General features: G+C 36.0%; 1 protein-coding gene across 2 annotated transcripts in view; it reads right to left on the reverse strand.

The window, feature by feature from the left end:
• Positions 1-2,071: 2,071 nt before the first annotated feature.
• UBR1 (ubiquitin protein ligase E3 component n-recognin 1) overlaps positions 2,072-17,425 on the reverse strand; it is a 58,497-nt gene continuing 43,143 nt past the window's right edge. For both annotated transcript variants that reach the window (XM_015287099.4, XM_015287098.4), the window contains exons 36-47: positions 15,785-15,840; positions 15,414-15,510; positions 14,791-14,858; positions 13,586-13,736; positions 12,684-12,771; positions 11,019-11,152; positions 9,704-9,812; positions 8,467-8,523; positions 7,905-7,982; positions 7,136-7,306; positions 5,104-5,205; positions 2,072-4,650 (exon numbers count right to left, since the gene is read on the reverse strand). In XM_015287099.4, coding sequence (XP_015142585.1) covers positions 4,509-4,650; positions 5,104-5,205; positions 7,136-7,306; positions 7,905-7,982; positions 8,467-8,523; positions 9,704-9,812; positions 11,019-11,152; positions 12,684-12,771; positions 13,586-13,736; positions 14,791-14,858; positions 15,414-15,510; positions 15,785-15,840 — 1,253 coding nt within the window. In that variant the 3' untranslated portion in view covers positions 2,072-4,508. The remainder of the gene's footprint in view (positions 4,651-5,103; positions 5,206-7,135; positions 7,307-7,904; positions 7,983-8,466; positions 8,524-9,703; positions 9,813-11,018; positions 11,153-12,683; positions 12,772-13,585; positions 13,737-14,790; positions 14,859-15,413; positions 15,511-15,784; positions 15,841-17,425) is intronic.

The raw sequence follows: 17,425 nt of genomic DNA on the forward strand, positions 1-17,425 counted from the left end.
TTCCCTTAGAAGCTGGAAACCTCCCTTATGCAAACTGATTTGACTGGTGTGTGATCACACAGTTCTCTCCAACACAACAAATGACATTTACACCTGACAGCTCATTTGGTACACATTTTACCAGTTTCCCACTGTGGCAACAGTTCAGCCTCCACACATTGATACTCCTACACAACAGTTTAGAAAAATCAAAAAGATATGAAGCCCACATCACCTAGGTGGTACCCCTATCTCTTATGAGGACAGTATCACATAAATGGATGCTGCTGTTCCAGTCTGCTGCTTTATGCCAAGGTGCGTATCAGAGTGAGGCTGCCTGAAGTCACACCATCATGCAGAATCCACCGGGGTAAACCAAATTGCTCGATGAACTTCTGTGTATGTCTGAACTGGGAAAATAAATGTTCTTAGATCATTTTTCAGTATCACAATCCTAAAACACATTGGTTTTGCCACTTTTAATTACAGCATAATTCACAGAATGAAAAAGCAGACAAAAGAAACGTGGAGCATTTTTATCATCTCAGGTAGATTATTTCTCAAGCTGCCACAGTTATGTTTTGCAAAACCTTCCAGCATAAACTCTAAGGTGCATCAGAACAGCATCTCTGCAAATCCTATACTGCACCTAACTACCTTTACCTAAAGAAGCAAGTTTTACATTCCAGGTACTGCGAGGAGAAAGGAGACGTTCTGTAGTTTGCAGAAAAATCCCTGCCACAGTTCCCCAGAGATAAACAAAGGGCTTAAAACAGCCATCAAAAGCATAGTGCCCGTACCCACTTCACATGGTGTGTGGGCCCATTCATTCAAGCATGAAGCCTAGAAATTTCCCAGGTCAGTCTGATTCTTAATTGTGACAGTCTGTAATTAAACTGCTTAAAATACAGTCCTGTTTCTTGACAGTGACCTCATAAACAAGCAATATAAAAATAAGAAAGCTCAAGTTTTAGTGTTTCATGTTTAACTTCATACCTGGTCTCTCACCTTAGTCATTGCAAGAATACATATCATTTCAGGTCTCTCTCTCAAGCACATTTCTTAAACAGCTCCTCTTTAATCTACACTTTCAACTACACAGAAATGGAGCTAGGACTAGGACTAATTGGACTGTAGAGACTTGCAGAGCAGTCAGTATTCATTGCTCATTTGTTTTCTGTATCAAGAAATAAATTTAGCCTCCATCTGCAAAACATGGATAAAAAACTACAAGATGGTGCCATAGAAATGGAATAATTTTCAACTTTGAAGAAAGCACATCATGGCCATAATCATTCTCCATATTATTTTCTACACTGTCTTGAGATTCTTAGAATCTCTTAGACATGGTACTGTGGCTTTTTTTTTCCTTTTTTCTTAAAAGATGGACTTACTGTTTTACAGAACACTTCTGTTAGACTTTAATCAACCCACCTTCGAGCTTCTCAGGAATTACTTCCTAAAAAAAAAATTGCTGCGTTAAGATAAGCATAGAGAGTAACACCACTAACACTCAAACTCAGTAAGCTTAATGGCACCTGAAGCTACAGCAAAGCAGTGACAAAGCGATGACAGCCATGAGCTTGTGGGATAGAGAATTACTCGGTACTTCTTGCCTCTTCCTACATAAAATATCTGTCTGTTTGCTCAACTCTGGAACAAATTTCTGTTTCCCATATGTATCACGTAGAACATCAGACAAAACACAAACTTCTACCTTCAAGAGGTTCAGTATCTGACAGGCAATATGGCAAGTTCTACTTTGAGAGCTACAAAACCAGAATCACTCAACTAAGCAGCTAAAAGACATTTGAGTATTACATTGCATGCTTACGGCTTCTCTTAACAATCAAGACAGACACTGCAGGAGTCTGCATCTTTGAAATATTAGGATAAGTTGCAAGTGGAATATTTATTTAAATAAGACAAATTGTGCCACTAGCACTCACTGGTGCAATGCTGACGTGGATCACAGTTTACCAACAGTTTAATAATCCTTCCCTTTTTTTCCATACTGACAGACCTTCTGTAATACTCTTGCAGAAATCAGCTGTGAAGTGTGAAAGTGCCTCCAAATAAAAGTGGAATAATCTATGAGAAGTTACTTTATTTCCTTTTTTAAATATACATATACAAGATATTTTATTTCAAAAGCACAAGAACATTATACAAGTTTCAAATTTACATTTTTGCAATTAAAGAAACCAATATGTGCATTATCAAATTTCTTCTGTCAGCCTGGATGGAATGAAAATCAGTGGCGTAAGCATCTTGTGATCACTAAATACAGATCATACTCACAGTGAACAAAACTGCATAGTAACTTATGAAATGAAAGATGACCACACCAGTCAGTGAATGATATGGGAGCCCATTTGCTAATTAGTATGTGCAAACATACAGGGAGATGCAACTTTGCCCCTTCTCTCTTTCTCTCTCATTTTTCCAGCTACAAAGGTATTTCTCAAGCTTCAAACAAGAGCTCACCTGTTCAAACCAGCTCCTGTCCTTATAAATAAATTACAGTTCAGACAGAAAACAAAACAGTGATCTCACCTCATCGCTGATAACAGACTATCACTTAAGTACAAGGTAACTGAAGGTTTCTGATAAATGAAAAGGTAAAACTCTGAGCAAAAAAAAAAAACTGAATACGGTTTTGGTATCAATAAGCCATAATTCGCTAGCCTGAACACATTTTTCTTGGTAAAAAGTGTTTTGATGTCCTTAAATATCTCCAGTGAATGCACGTTTTCATCACAACTCCTCTTCTAAATTCTTTACATGTTTCAAACACGTTTTAGATAAGACTAATAGAATTATGTTTGTCTTTGAAGGGTTGTATATTCAGGTTTAAAATATGCAAGAATCAAGATAAGGACAAGGGTCATAACTGCAAGGAAAAAAAGGCCCGGAAAACATTCCAAAGCCAACTGTTTACATCACCAGGGAAGGATTATAGCAAATTTCTCAAAGAGAAAAAAACGAATTGCAAATCATAACATTCAAGTCTACCTGTACTCCATTTTTAGATGGATTATAGCGCTGTTCAGTGTACTCATGTACTCTAAAAGCTTTAAGAAACTAGGAGAACAGCTGTATTTATATCTAAATCATTATCTGTGATTCTAATACCTGTCATAAAACCAGTAAAGAAAATTAAACAAAGGAAACCATAGAAAAACATTCTCAGATATTACTTTGAACACTTTCCCTTGTGAGCCCTATTAAAGTTTTATTAAAAAAATCCAAATAGCAAAGGGAGGGGAAATTTAGAATACTGAGAACTTCCAGCTTTGATACTGATGTGATTTCCTTGGAAAGCATTTTTACCCATTACATTACAAATTCTGTCACGTATGTTATAGTTGCAATTCAGAAAACAAAAGACATTTAGAACTGAAGCACAATCCTACAGTGGTAACAGAGCTCAATCACAATGTACCATTAACTACTGAAGGGCAAAGAGACTTATTCACCTTCTTTCACTTTTCTGCTCCTAGTGCTGAACGTGACCCTCAAAACACATTTTCATTTATGCAGGCAGGGCTCCAAACAACTGTGACAGAGGATGAAGACTGGAAAGTTTCCCAAACACAGGCAAAGAAATTTATTTCTAATTCCAAGGCTGACTGATTTAGGGCCTTGATTTCAGTCCAGTGATAGCACTGAAGGTTGTCTACTTTATTGAAGTCTCTGGCTCCTATGTACTTGCAGAGATATACTACAGCAGTTATTTTCCTGTTTGGCTTTCAAGGAAAAATTCACGTAAAAAACTAAAAGAAGTAAAACTAACCAAAACCTCACCAAACGCTGTAGTCCTAGACCTCTCAGGATATACAGCATTAATAGAGGACAAATTCATTAGATAAAGTGCGGTTCTGGCAGTGCGAAAAGCACAGACTATTTTTGTAATGGAACAAACAGGATGGTAATTCCACTTTCTATGCATGTTATGCATGTTTCTCCTTTAAAGAGTTTATTGATAAAAACTCTTCATTAAATTCCAGGATATAGCAGAATGCAGGCTTTTTTCATACAACTTAATGTTTGCTGTTCCTTTTACTACAGACTACTACAGGTTTGGTACCACTTCCAACCCACAGATCTCGACCTATTTAAAAGTCACACTAAACCTGGGAAAAGAAAGAAAATAAAGTTATTTTTTACTTAGCAACACCAGTTAAGTATATTCTCAAGGCAAGGAAGAGACAAATATATGTGCCCTGAAGCACAGGATTTGGAAAGCTGTCCTCAAATGCATGAGACGATTACAGCTTCTCAAAAAAAAAAGTGGAAATATTTATGGATCTGAACGTTCAGCAATAGTTATACAAGGTAGTTTTCCTTTTGGAATTAAAAAAAAGCAAGACAATTGACATGAAATTGTTTCAATGTATCAGCACTACATCCAACCTAGAGAATCCATCAACTGCATCTGAACTACAGAACCCACTTTAGAGCATTCACTGCCACTCTCCGTTTCTAAAGCACTGCCAAATGTAAAAGATTCACTACAATAAAGAGACTCAGAGCAGTTGCCAATTGAACCCAAAGAAGATCTGATTGGTTTCTTGACTCCTGGCAATCTCCTCTATGATGCAGTGTTGCTGCCATAGCAGATGCAGCTTCCGGTAACGCTCCCGACATAAGTGCAGAGGATTGCCTCTTCTTCATAGAAGGAAAAAGGAGAATTACTCAAATAAGCATATCAGAATATCAACTGAGAAGTTATTTCATTAATAGCCTAGCATTAAAAGTGTTAATGATAGCCAATAAATACTGAACAGTTGTATGAACAGCAACTCCAACAAGTACATGGGAAATGAAAGAATTCCACACATAATGATCAATGAATGTTGTTTCCAAAATGACACGTCAGAAATGGCAGTTGCTGTATCAGAAAATTAAGAAAGTTTAACAAAACCAAAGAAGTGGATTTTCCCACTACTAATGACCCATTCATGACTGGAAACCATCATCAGGAATCTGAAGTGAAACAAGTTCACCAAAGATGCATATTACAGTGCTGCACACACTAGCAGAAAGGTCATGTCTAATGTATTTAAGAAACAAAAGCACCAAAACAAATGTAGAAAGCAAACAAGTTAAACCTTTACTTACTTCAGACCTGGATCTGTTTCTCCATATTCATCCAAGTATGGAGCAGGATATAAGCAGCCCCTGGTTTTACCTTCTATGAGGACAACTTTGCATTCCCTGATTCTTAAGGAAAAATAGTGGTATTTATTTTAAGCTTATCTATCTTCAATATTATCACCACAAAATTATTTTTCATAAGCTACACTTTTTGATAGCTTAAGTATGATGTACATCAATAGCAGATTCAATTAACTAGGACTTATACAGGTTACTTTGCATCAGCTCCTGGTCAAATATGTACTGCGTATTAACTTTTCAGTTATAGACATAAGCATGGAGTTATTACCACAATCACTTTGCAGCAAACATCCTGCTGTACACAATCCCTAGTAGGGCTATTTTAAACAGATTTAACTAATAGTTACGTAGCATAAATTATGATAGATTCAATAGCTAGATAATAGCTTAGAAAGAGATACACCAGATGTAAACTAGTGTCTCAGTGTCAGCATCAAGGAGACTTACGTACCACCGTAAGTCAATTTTGAAGACTGTTTTAAGTATAATGCTTGATAGCATTTAAGAGTTTAGAAACAGGAGGAAACATGAAACTTATTTTGTAACATTTAGTAACATTAGGTTAGCCATAATGGGATCTTATTTCCATAGATCATTACTGAATTGAGGTGCTATCTAGATATCTATACTGTTCTACATTGTAGGGTACTGCGATGAGAATTAGCGTAACTACCAGAAGCAGTCTTTAGACAGTAGAAGTCCTGCTCGAGGTAAGGAAAACTGTGGATTATCTTGCATAAAACTCCTGAAGTTATTGCAGCTAGATTGTTTTCCATATTAGAATCTGTTCAGGTAACCAAATGTTATCCCCCAAGGCACGTGTTCATTTTGAAAACCATACTGTTCTGATCCACAACTCATCCATCCACTCTCTATGATAGAAAACAACTCCAATCCAAACAAAATATCCCATTAATATGATTTGCCTCTGCTAGCAATTCGAAGTGCTATGCACAACTTAGAAGAGTGGTACGCATGCACCTAAGTACATCCTCTTTGGGCTTGTGTGCTTAGCTACTTCATTACTCAAAGAAGTTTTTGGAGATAAGAAGGTATGCTGCTTTTGCCAACTCACAGGCCTCTGGATTGTTATTCCTACTGAGGCTCTTTAAGTGTGAGGAAAGATTAGTATGAGTCACAGCTGTTTTGCCACTGACACCTTAATAAAGAGAAGAACTGAGTAGTCTAGACAGATATGACTTGAAAAAATATCAATCCCAGAACTCTGAGCCTGTGTTTACAGTGTTATTTAAACCTACGCAGACTTAAAGAACAGACATGGACTACAGTTATGCCCGATATTATCTTTCCACAAGAAATAAAATGTTCTAAATCTAAGTCTTCAGGTTTCCATTTAACCTCATTATTAGAAATGCTACAATACATGATCCTCTAAATACACAGAAGACCCACACAGCTTCCACTAAAATCCTATGCTGAAGTAGAAATACAAACATTTTGTGAGCTAGGAACAAAAAAAACTAGATAAAGATCGGTTCTTTCCTTCACATTTCTAAGTGGTACAGCAAAAATACAGGGAAGTTTTAATCATAGAACATAATCCCCTAGACACTAAATCCATGGTAAAGTTCACTTGAAAAAAACACAGCTTAAGGGTATGGTATGTGTAATTCCAATATGTCTGAATGACACTGCTCAGTACAGACTAGTCACATCACCTTCAAACAGGTTCATACTCTATACCCATTCTGTAAAGCACATGATGACTCAGAACCTGAACAATGCAAAACAACTAACGGCAGTGATGTGACTTCTTAGTATTCTGTATTAAAGTAATGCTACTAACATTTAACCATTACTTGGTTAAAGTAATGTTTTGGGTGGTTTTTTTGGTCACTGTTTGTTGTTGGTTTTTTGCCTAATAAGAATTAAATGCTTTGACAACATTCTGCTTTTTGACCTTCAAATATTTCCCTTTATTCATTAATATGTTAAATAGTGGCTAGCTACTTACTTGAGAAACATACAGACTCCAGCTCCACACTGAAGAGCGTGAGAAGTACAGGCCCCCAACTCCTCTCCATTCACAAGTTCCTGACAGCAAGTATTCTGGGAACACAACATAGCCCCACAAAATAAACATAATACTGGATGCTTTTGTTCATCATCAGAAGACCGTGGGCATCTAGAAAAAGTGTAATTAGATTGTTATTTAAGAATGAAACTTTGGAAGAAAGCTAACTACCAGTAATACTCCTAAAAAGAAAGTCGCACCCGAGATATACACTGTTGCCATAATCTTGTATCACATACTTGCTTCCTTTGGTTCTGTTTTTACATTGCTTCAAAGATTTCAGCTGCAAGATACCCCCCTTCAAGCAGGAGACTGGACTAGATGACGCGCTGAAGTCACTTGTCATCCAAATTATCCTATGATTCACACTCCCTGGCATAAAACAGTGCCAACCTGACAGGCTTCTTTTGTCTCTGAGTATTTTTGCTCAGGCTGAGAGCCACATCAAACCCACATCACAGTGGTGAAAAATGACCAGCAGATTAAAGTGCAATACTATCAAACAAAAGTGAATATATTGAGCAAGCTGCTGCATTGCAGCCTTAAAATGAACAGCTGCTAGTACTGACTTGTATAACTACAGAAGCGCTTTGGCTTCTGCAAAACCATTTTTGTTCACAGTTCTAACAATAGCTACAGTAACTGAAAGAATATCAAAATGACAAAACACCCAGCAAGACAACTAAATACATCACACCACATACATTACCTAAACTGAGATGCTTGGTTCAGAAGGCAGCTGTAGTCTTCAGGAAGCTCTATTAAACTATTTCTTTTCCTAGGATACCTGCGTAAGTGAAAGAAATATTACAAGAAAAAAAAAATATCACAGCAAAAGCCATAATGGGCAGATAGAGATCATTATCCTGCTAAGATTTTGGTCCCTTCTGTAAACTTTTGCAATTCCTGAGTAGCTCTTTAGCCCTAGAAGTCCAGATGGAAGCTTCAGTATTTCTACATTCCAACAAAGCTGCTGAGATTAAATTGCATATCTGACGTATATGCACGAAGATATCTCATGTTTCACTTAGTTTTAGCTTTTCCTTAGAGAAAGCCACATGAATTGGTTAGCAGAATGCTGTGCCTTCTCAATAAGCAATCACCGAGCCAAAGAGAAATGAATTTATGGCAGTACATCACTAGAAAAAGAAAAAATACAAGCACTGCTAACTTACACCTAACAACCACGTCATTCGCTGAACAGTTTTAAGGCAAAAGGGGACAAAAAAACCCCACAACAATCGAAAACCAACAAAACCCAACCTACTAACCTTATTGCAGCGCTCTTGCCCTTCAAGCAACTTAACACCACTGGATCAGCACACCACCTATTTAAAACAAAGATTTGCAGAAGATGGCATTTGATGATAATATACCTTCAAGTACTGCTAAACTCAACTAATAAGAAATAAGGAGATACATATATAAAATACTGAGCTCATATGACGACTTACCAACTGGTACTACTGCCTAAAAAAGGCACTATCTCACTCAACACTTGTGTTTTTGCTAGGAAGACTACAATGGCTTTCTTAGATCTGCCTTTACCAATTACTTTCTAAAGTTCACAAGCACCTGCAAGAGACTTGGCCTCTCTTCTAAGTTCTTTGAGCACACATGTAGAAACTCAAAACACAAAGTTGCATTTATAAATATACTTGTGAGAATGCTATTGATTTGTAAGTAATGGTATATACTACAAATGCAATTGGAGCAAACCTCTATGTAAAAGACTATTAAGTCAGCTATACACACTGTAAGCTGGAGTCAGCAGCTTAAAATGTCCCCTAAATAGAAGGAAGCTAGATAACAAAACAGAGGCAGAAAAAAACAAAAGCTAGTGAGATCCAGAGAATTCTGCCAAGAATCAGGAATAATAATTAACATAACCATGGGCTGAAACAGTCACAGTAAATACATGGAGACATTTTCCAACACAATAAAGCAGAATTATTTGACTATTCTCATAGATGAGGGCTGGCTGTAGTGAGGAGTTGTTTATTTTAACCCACGTTTTTGAAAGAAGAATTTTACCAATTATTTCCTTACTGTCAGATTAAATGCACGTAATATTTACATTACACAATTCAGCTATCTTCTACATTCATCAATCTATTCTGGAAATCAAGAGAAGATACAGTACAAAGCCTCATCTGGCAGGCTATAAAATTTTGTGCTCTCACTTCATAGCTTATATAATCAACATTTTTGCTACTGACATTAAAAACAGGCCAACGAACAGCAGATGGTACTCCATGCGTGCAACGATTTATGATACCTTTTGCCTACAGGAACCAAACTCGTATAAGTCTGCAAGCACTAGGTTCCTTACGCTATAATCATGCTTTAAGTTTTTTAAGCTCTTTAAAAGATTCACTGTATTTATGCACATCAAATGAACATTTACAACTCTAGCATGAACTTGACCTTCATTATTAAGAAATTTGATGCAATTCCCACAGGGTCATCACAACACAAAAACATGTCCTGTCCATATTCAATTAGTACCTTTGAAGGAGTGGATTTACAGTGTCCCAATACTCCTGGAAGAGCAGGAATAAATTGGTGGGTAGAGAGAGGTAACTGCAAAGTGCCTTGAACTGCCCTTCTTCAGAAACTGCATAAGAAAAAGAGAAGAGTGACTTAAAATGTTTCAGTGTTGCTGAATAATTCACTCAAAACTAGAATTCTCCTGATTCTTCTTCCATTTAATAACACAGGTTTTCCAGCAAGAGCTTAGGTTCTTAGATCGTATAACTGACTATAGCTCCATTGATGTAATTAGGACTATGACAACTAGCTCAAGATCTGCTTTAAGTTTTATAAATCTGATTTATTACATTAAGTCATGTATAAATCATTAAAAAAATGTGGTTTATTGCTTAAACTTAATTTCACTGCATAGTATCTAACTCAGCGGTGCAGCAGACCTCCTTACGTATCATATTTCAGCTTTTTATTATTCTTCGGGCATGCGATGATATTTAGTTTTTCTATGATCAAGTCAGGGCTAACGTCCAACAGAGTTGTGCTAGGTTACTAGTTTGCTAAGTGGTCACCTATTGGCTCACAGGGTCTGCAGAAAACTACATTGCTGCTTCACCAGGAGACTCCTTTCTACACATGGTACTGACAGTACTTTTCTACTGATGGCAACAACAGAATAGTGCAAAGACTTGGACTTGCAATCAAATTAATGATATTCAATCTTAGCTCATAGTTAACATAAATGTAAGACTACAGTATGTCTCTGTTGTGTATTGAAGCTTTGATTCTCCTTTTCAAATAGTTGATAATTGGGCTTTCCCCTGCATTTTGACAAAAACAAAGCGCTTTGGTTTTAGTATCTGCAATGCATTAGAATCCTTTAAGGAATAGGTTTCAAGTTTTATAACATGCTTTATTTCTAATAAGCTCTATTTTGCTAGCATTTGCCAACATCAGCAACTGCACAAGAAAGTTGATGTGCTCTTTGAGTTTTATGGTGTGTTTTCTCATTTTTAATACACTCCAGGCTATTTCTCAGATCTTATAATCTAAGCCCCTAAAATGCCTCGAATTACAAAATCTTTGTAGCCATAGAAGCTCACTACCAAAACACCATTGATAGTTCAATATTTGCATGCGTTCAGAAGCAATTCTTCCACGGAAATCCTAGACCGCTCAACTTCCCGTATCTTCCCTTCCTACACAAATTAACCTTTCCCTTTTAAGTCTTATTAACATTAACTACTGTTGAGTTATTGTATACATTAAAGATTCCTTCACTCCAAGAACAGAATAAACAATTTCAACGAAGATGTATTTGCTTTCTCATGTTTACCTTGTAGTAGCTCCTCAGGTGGAGAAACTCCCAGCAAATAATGAAAAAATAAAGCAGCACAACGAAGGTACGGCATGATGCCTTTCTTAACACAATCCCACACAAGCCAGCCTGGAATATCCTGACTAAAGCAACTGAAATACACAAATCAGAAATACCTGCAGTAGTTCAAAGTGCACATCTTTAGAGTACTTCCACATTTTGATACAACATTAGCTATGTACAAACAACACTGCTGTACCCCAAAATTCTGTGAAAGTCCCCAGAACCTAATTTCAGACTTTCCTTTTACCTAAAGAATGAACATTGAGCTTATGCAGAACACATTATGTATTCAAATTATATCAATTAACATTTTTCAAAATTATAAAGCTGCCCAAATTCAGGCAACTCTGATTTAAACTGCACAATACAGCATCACACAAAGTAACCGATGCATATCTGTGTTGTTTTTTTTTATTACAGCAATTCTTGGAATTAATGGCAGCATTTTTCCATGCATTCAGAGCTCCAAATGCAATCCAAAAGGGATAAGGAAAAAAAAAATTAAGTAATCATCACATGCAGCAAAAATAACAGTTAAAAATAATATGCCTCATATTTTCAGTGTTATAAAAACATCACCGCCATTCTCATTATTTTAAACTATCCTAATCCTAACAAAAAAAAAAAACAAAGTGATAATTTTCTCAGAAAAAAGTTAACCACAGCTCACTTCACATTTAGGTGAGCAGGATAATGACACGCATTGACTTGGATCTGCTGAGAAACAACAAGTAAAGCTACATTAAACCATCGTAGACCACTTCAGAATTACTGTTCAGAACGTGCTGGTAAAGCACAGTGGGACCAGAAGACACCACATATACAGAAATTAAAATGCTAACAGTTTCAGCCTAAATTCTGGCATTTAATTCTGCATTTGAACATTCCAAAATACACAGAAACTATGGCTCTAAATCACGCATGAAAATTAATTACTCCTATTATGTAAACACAAAATTCTAAATGTTTAGAAATTTAGACTTAAAACTTTCAGAGACATGGGCAGCATTTTCAACCGTTGAAAAAAAATATATATATATTCAACTAGCCCTGGTGAAGATAAATCACAGCAGGTTTTGTGGAGGCTGAATCCATATTTTCTAGCTTATTTCTCATATTGATACGAAAGCACTTAAGAGCTTCACTATGCAGAGATAATAGCCAATGGAAAAGTCCAAAACGGTATTAATGCTCAAATAACTGTAATTAGCTTTACATTTTTCATCTCCTCTTTTAAAGAAGAAATATATCCTTCTGTCTGGAAGGAAGAAGTGTAACAGATCTAAGAAAAGTTCAAAATAGCCTTACATTTCTTTATCTTACAGTTTGTGTTTACATTTCCCTCGAGGGTAAGTATAGGTAACTTTTCATCCTTAGTGTAAGAATTTGCCCTGTTGCCTACAAGTAGATGTTTTAACAACACCTGTTCCTTTCTCTAGTTCCCTCTTCTTTCTCAGTTTCAGGAGCATTGGAAGCAAAACAAGGCATTGTGCTAAACTCCCCATATAAAATGTTGTTTGGGCTTTTTTCCCCTTCTCATTTTCTTTGTTGTTCAGGTCATTCTCTGAGGATTACTATGTTTCTAGGAAGACAAAGTACTGCAACTGAACTGTTACTTACCCACTGGTGTACTGACAAACTTCTCTGCAGAAAGCCTGTGCAGAGCATGCCTCCTCACTGTTGTCGTAGGATCGAGCAGTAGGGGATTCTGGACACAAACATGAATCCTAACGTAAATGCGCTTCATTTATGACTTCTTTCTAATTGAGCTTTTTTCTAAACTGTTAAAGAAATGTTTCCACTTGATTTTGCTTCTTTTCTATTTCCTATTTTTAACCTAATGAATGCCCTCCTAAAACTGCATGCTACAACAGGTTATAACGATTACTGTCCCACTGCTCAACCTCATGCAAAAACTGCTTTCTTCGCATGAACTTCACAGGTTATTGTTCTGTATGAATTAAGTTACAGGATTCTTTACTTTTTGTTTTCCTTATTCTGTCATGCTCTACAGGAAGCAGTAGCCAGAAAGCCTGCAGGTTACTGACAGTTTTCAATAGTAGTGAGAAACATCGGGAAAAGTAAAATTCCTCCTAAGCAGTTTATAGGATTCCATATCTTGGCTATTGAATAGTTTGACGGGTAAAGGAAAGTGTATTTCCAAAAGCCATACTAATTCTCACTGTACTGCTCAGAGTGCTGCTGTTGGGCAGTGCTTTGCTTTTCCTACAAGGAGTGAAGAACGTATAATGTTGCAACATTGTCATGATGGACTTGATCAGTAACTACCTCACTTTCTTATGCAAAACACACAAATGATAAAATGATCTGAAAATGATATAGTGCTACCTTTCTGTTAGTTTTAAACCAAACAACATTTAGGTCTACCCAGCACTAAAAACCATTTATTAAAAGAAAGCTCCTATCTGGAAGATGTTAATCATTACTAGCAAAACATTCATCCACTATTGTTAAGAAATTCTGTGAAATGCTGAAATGATACAACCTAAATACATCCCTACCTGTTGCTGAAGAGATAACAATTTGTGTTATGTGTGCTAGTGTTGTCAGATGGAAGAGGTAGAGGTGGTTATAGGCCGAACTAATTGATGAAGGTTGCAAGTCTACAGCATCCTCCCAGTATAAAGATGGAAATGATAATACAACTCCCACCTACAGCGGAAAGGAAGCAGAAAATATTAAAGTAACTAATTTATTAATTAATGTCGTGTAAATTACTGTAATTTATATTATCACTATGTAGTTATATCTCGTTCCTGTAGTCAATTTGACATCGTTTATCTTGCTGATTTTAATTCACACTGTATAAAGCAAAAAACTCACTGAAAATGAGTTGTCCTGCTAGCACATAGGGAACAGATATAGTTTCACTGTACTTGCCAAGAAAGCTTGTCTGCTTCCTAGAAAGCTTAGTTTCTGATCCACGTAAAACCAGAACACTGAAAAAATGTTATGAACCAGTTATGAACCAGAGTGTGCTCACATCCACTGGTTGGTCTCCATAAACATTCACTAAGCATCAATAAAAGTCAGCAGGTGCATTTTTTGCTGCATGAATTAAATTCCACACCTTTGCGTCATTCACAATTCCATGTCAGATGTCATTTTGTCACATTGTCCCTCTGCTGTCATCTCTTGCATGGCAACAAAATGTAACACAATACTGGCAAAATGGTTCAATCTCTACTATCATACCACCACCTGCCTCTGATGTCGCTGGTCATCGTAATAAAATAGGAGGCACTACTTTCAGAGTGGTCCTCGTATAATATTTTTATTAAGAATAGAAAGAAGATGGTGAGAAATTATATAAAGAAAATAACGAGAATGAACACGAGCAAATGAGAAGGTATAAGGCCTATTTAGAAAAAAGAAAAATGAGGGGACCACGATCTGAGAAAGGATGAATTACTCATGGTTTTTTTCAGGTCTTGATAGCAATACAGGTAGTAAAAAGATGGCTGTGATTACAAATATGAAATTAAAACAGTGAGACTGCAAAGACATGAAAAATAGAAGCAGAACTAAGAGTAAACACTTCTATGTTGCAGAAAGATATAATAATTTGCTTGCATGAAACACTTACACAATCATTTAAGTCATGCAAGTGAAGAGTTAATGCAGGGTAAAAATCACAAAAAAACTAGGTTCTAAAAAAAAAAAACACAACAACATTATTACTGAAGAATAAAATGAACCTCCTTACCAAAATGTGGAACATATCTACTTCTAAGAGGGATGGAGTGTCTTCCGTTTTAAAGTTTGGTAGAAGAACTACAAAATAAAGATATTAATTATGCATCTCACCATCATCACTAGATGCCCTGCAATCTAGCAGAATCCAAAAGCCTGTACACATGAGCATCCTGTTCAACAGAAGGCTAGTTAAAAAACAGTATTCACAAAGGCCACCATATTTAGCACATTGGCAAGAAATACAAAAAACAGTTCTGAGACTCAGGTATCTTAAACTAGAATGTAAGTAGCCTTTATAAAAAATAGTAAAAAAGATGAAGTCTATCAATTAAGAAATATCTGATTTATGGCTTTATCTACCTGTTTAGCCTTTAGAATTAGAGTAATTCTGAACACTACCATCTGTAAACATTAATCATCTGAGAAGAGGATTTTTTGGAATTTCAAATGATACGGGGCTGGATCAACACAACTATTGATTAGTTTAGATCAAGCAAAGCTTTGTGATGTAAGGAAACAGAGAAACAGAGAAGTTAGCACTGTTTTCAGTATCCATCCTTCCTATCTACGTTGTTTTAACAGTGTGTTCCACCTTTCAACAGAAATTTCTGCAATACAAAAGGAATACAATACCTCCAAGAAGACGAATCAGATGTTTCTGAATCAGAACCTGTGGTGATGTGGTTCTCTGAGCAGCTGCAAACTGCACTAATGCTTTAAGGCCACTGTGCTAGAGCACAAGAGAAAATGGTTGGACAGGAAAACGATAGTAGCAAAATAAATCAGTGAGAACATACCCCTACAAATAGAGCATGTATTGACAAGTGAATTAAATATGAACTTCCATGTAAAGCAGAAACATTTTCCAGAATATTTTTGTTATCAGTGTGAACCATATTTTCAGAGATAATCTACAATAGAGGATGCAAGCAGTTTCAGACAGTATATTTTTCAACAGTATATTTCCATATATGTAAATGTATTGCATATCTACTTGCCCATACCTGTCTATTTTGTAGAGATCCAAATAAAGGCTTCCCCTCTGTTTCCAAGAGGTTTTCTTAAAATTAAACAGAAAAAAATTACTTTGTTCTACAGGAACATAACATTTCTGTTTGAGTTACACATACAAATACAGTCAAGTGTAAAAACATTTCTTAGTACTTGCTTGGAATTCTCTTGAAAAATCCAGCATAACTGGCACCAAAGGATTCTTACATAAATGGCTGTAATGTTTTTTTGTTTGTTTGTTTGTTTTGTTTTTTTTAAGTCTTCAGAACTTTCTAAGATTTAAAGGAACACTGTTTCATTTGGATAGTGATAGGAAATTCTATGGATTTAGCTGTACTTTCAGTTACTCATACAATGCTCACAAACATCAAGATATGTTTACAGGGTCGCTGTACAGCTATCTTGTCCTCAAATTCACACTACTTCATTTGATTGTAGTTTAATAAAAATCTTGTGAAAACACATTTCCCAAATTAGAACACAATTCACCTTCCCTCCCCAAGCACAGTGGTTCTGCAGAGATAATAAAGAGAAAATAAGCCAATAAAAATAAGCAGCCAAATGAACTTAACCGAGTAAAAAGGCATCTAATTGAATGTCACTGTTTTACTCACCTCAGAGATGAACTGGTAAATTTCTAGATCTTACCAAGTATGCATGTGTGTGTGTATTTATTTATTTTTTAAAGGAAGTGTTTTAACTCAGCATTTCTACACATCAGTTTAATATGCAACATGTAGAGTTACTGACAAAACATGGAAAAAATCATTTGTATTTTGAAGTGATATAGTCCAGCATATGTCAGACTATCATACTGACCTTTCATGTGCTATAATCCTTGCTCGGTAAGGCATCTAAATATTATACTTCTGTCATATGTCTTTGATATCACATGTGATAGCAGCTATTACCCTTGTTGACAAAAATCTCATTCTTGACATCCACCAAGGTTGGTGGGTTTGGGATTTTTTTTTTTTTTTGAGATGAAATAAAAAACAATCTACATGGCATTAGGTACATGTAAAGACAGTTGGGTGGCTTCCAGTCCTCTCCTAACCATTTGAACATTTGATAAAATCAAAAATAAAATAGCAGTAAATTAGCTTTCCTGGCTATTCCCGCCTTATTCCTAGCGCTCCTACAAACCTTCTGAACTCCTGACACTCTAGTTGGATCAAGTGCACTATAAAATTACAGTAGACTACACTTGTACTTCAACACCTTAATCAGAAAGAAAAATGGCATACTCGAAAAATCATTCTTATGGGTATGTACAGTTACATTTTCAATTCCTGGAACACAAAGTTAAAGACTTATCTCTTGACTCTCCCTGCCTGAAAGCCACTACTGATTTAGTTACAGCTCCATGTCTATAGTGCCATCTTTGTGCATACCATGGACAAATGAAGCAACACTGACTACTAAGCATATATGTTAGCCAGAAAAGGCAAGTATTTTTGGGCTAATAAGTTATTTTGCCTTCAAAAAATAGATTCACATGGTATATATAAAAAAAAAAAACCTCTGACATGCTTGTAGCAACTCCAGAATACAGAAGACCACATCTGTTCTACAAATTGTGTGAGAATTTTTCAAGAATAAAGACAAACAGAAATAATGAGTTCTATCACATA

This window comes from Gallus gallus, chromosome 5 (assembly GCF_016699485.2).
Source record: "Gallus gallus isolate bGalGal1 chromosome 5, bGalGal1.mat.broiler.GRCg7b, whole genome shotgun sequence".
Lineage (NCBI taxonomy): Eukaryota > Metazoa > Chordata > Aves > Galliformes > Phasianidae > Gallus > Gallus gallus.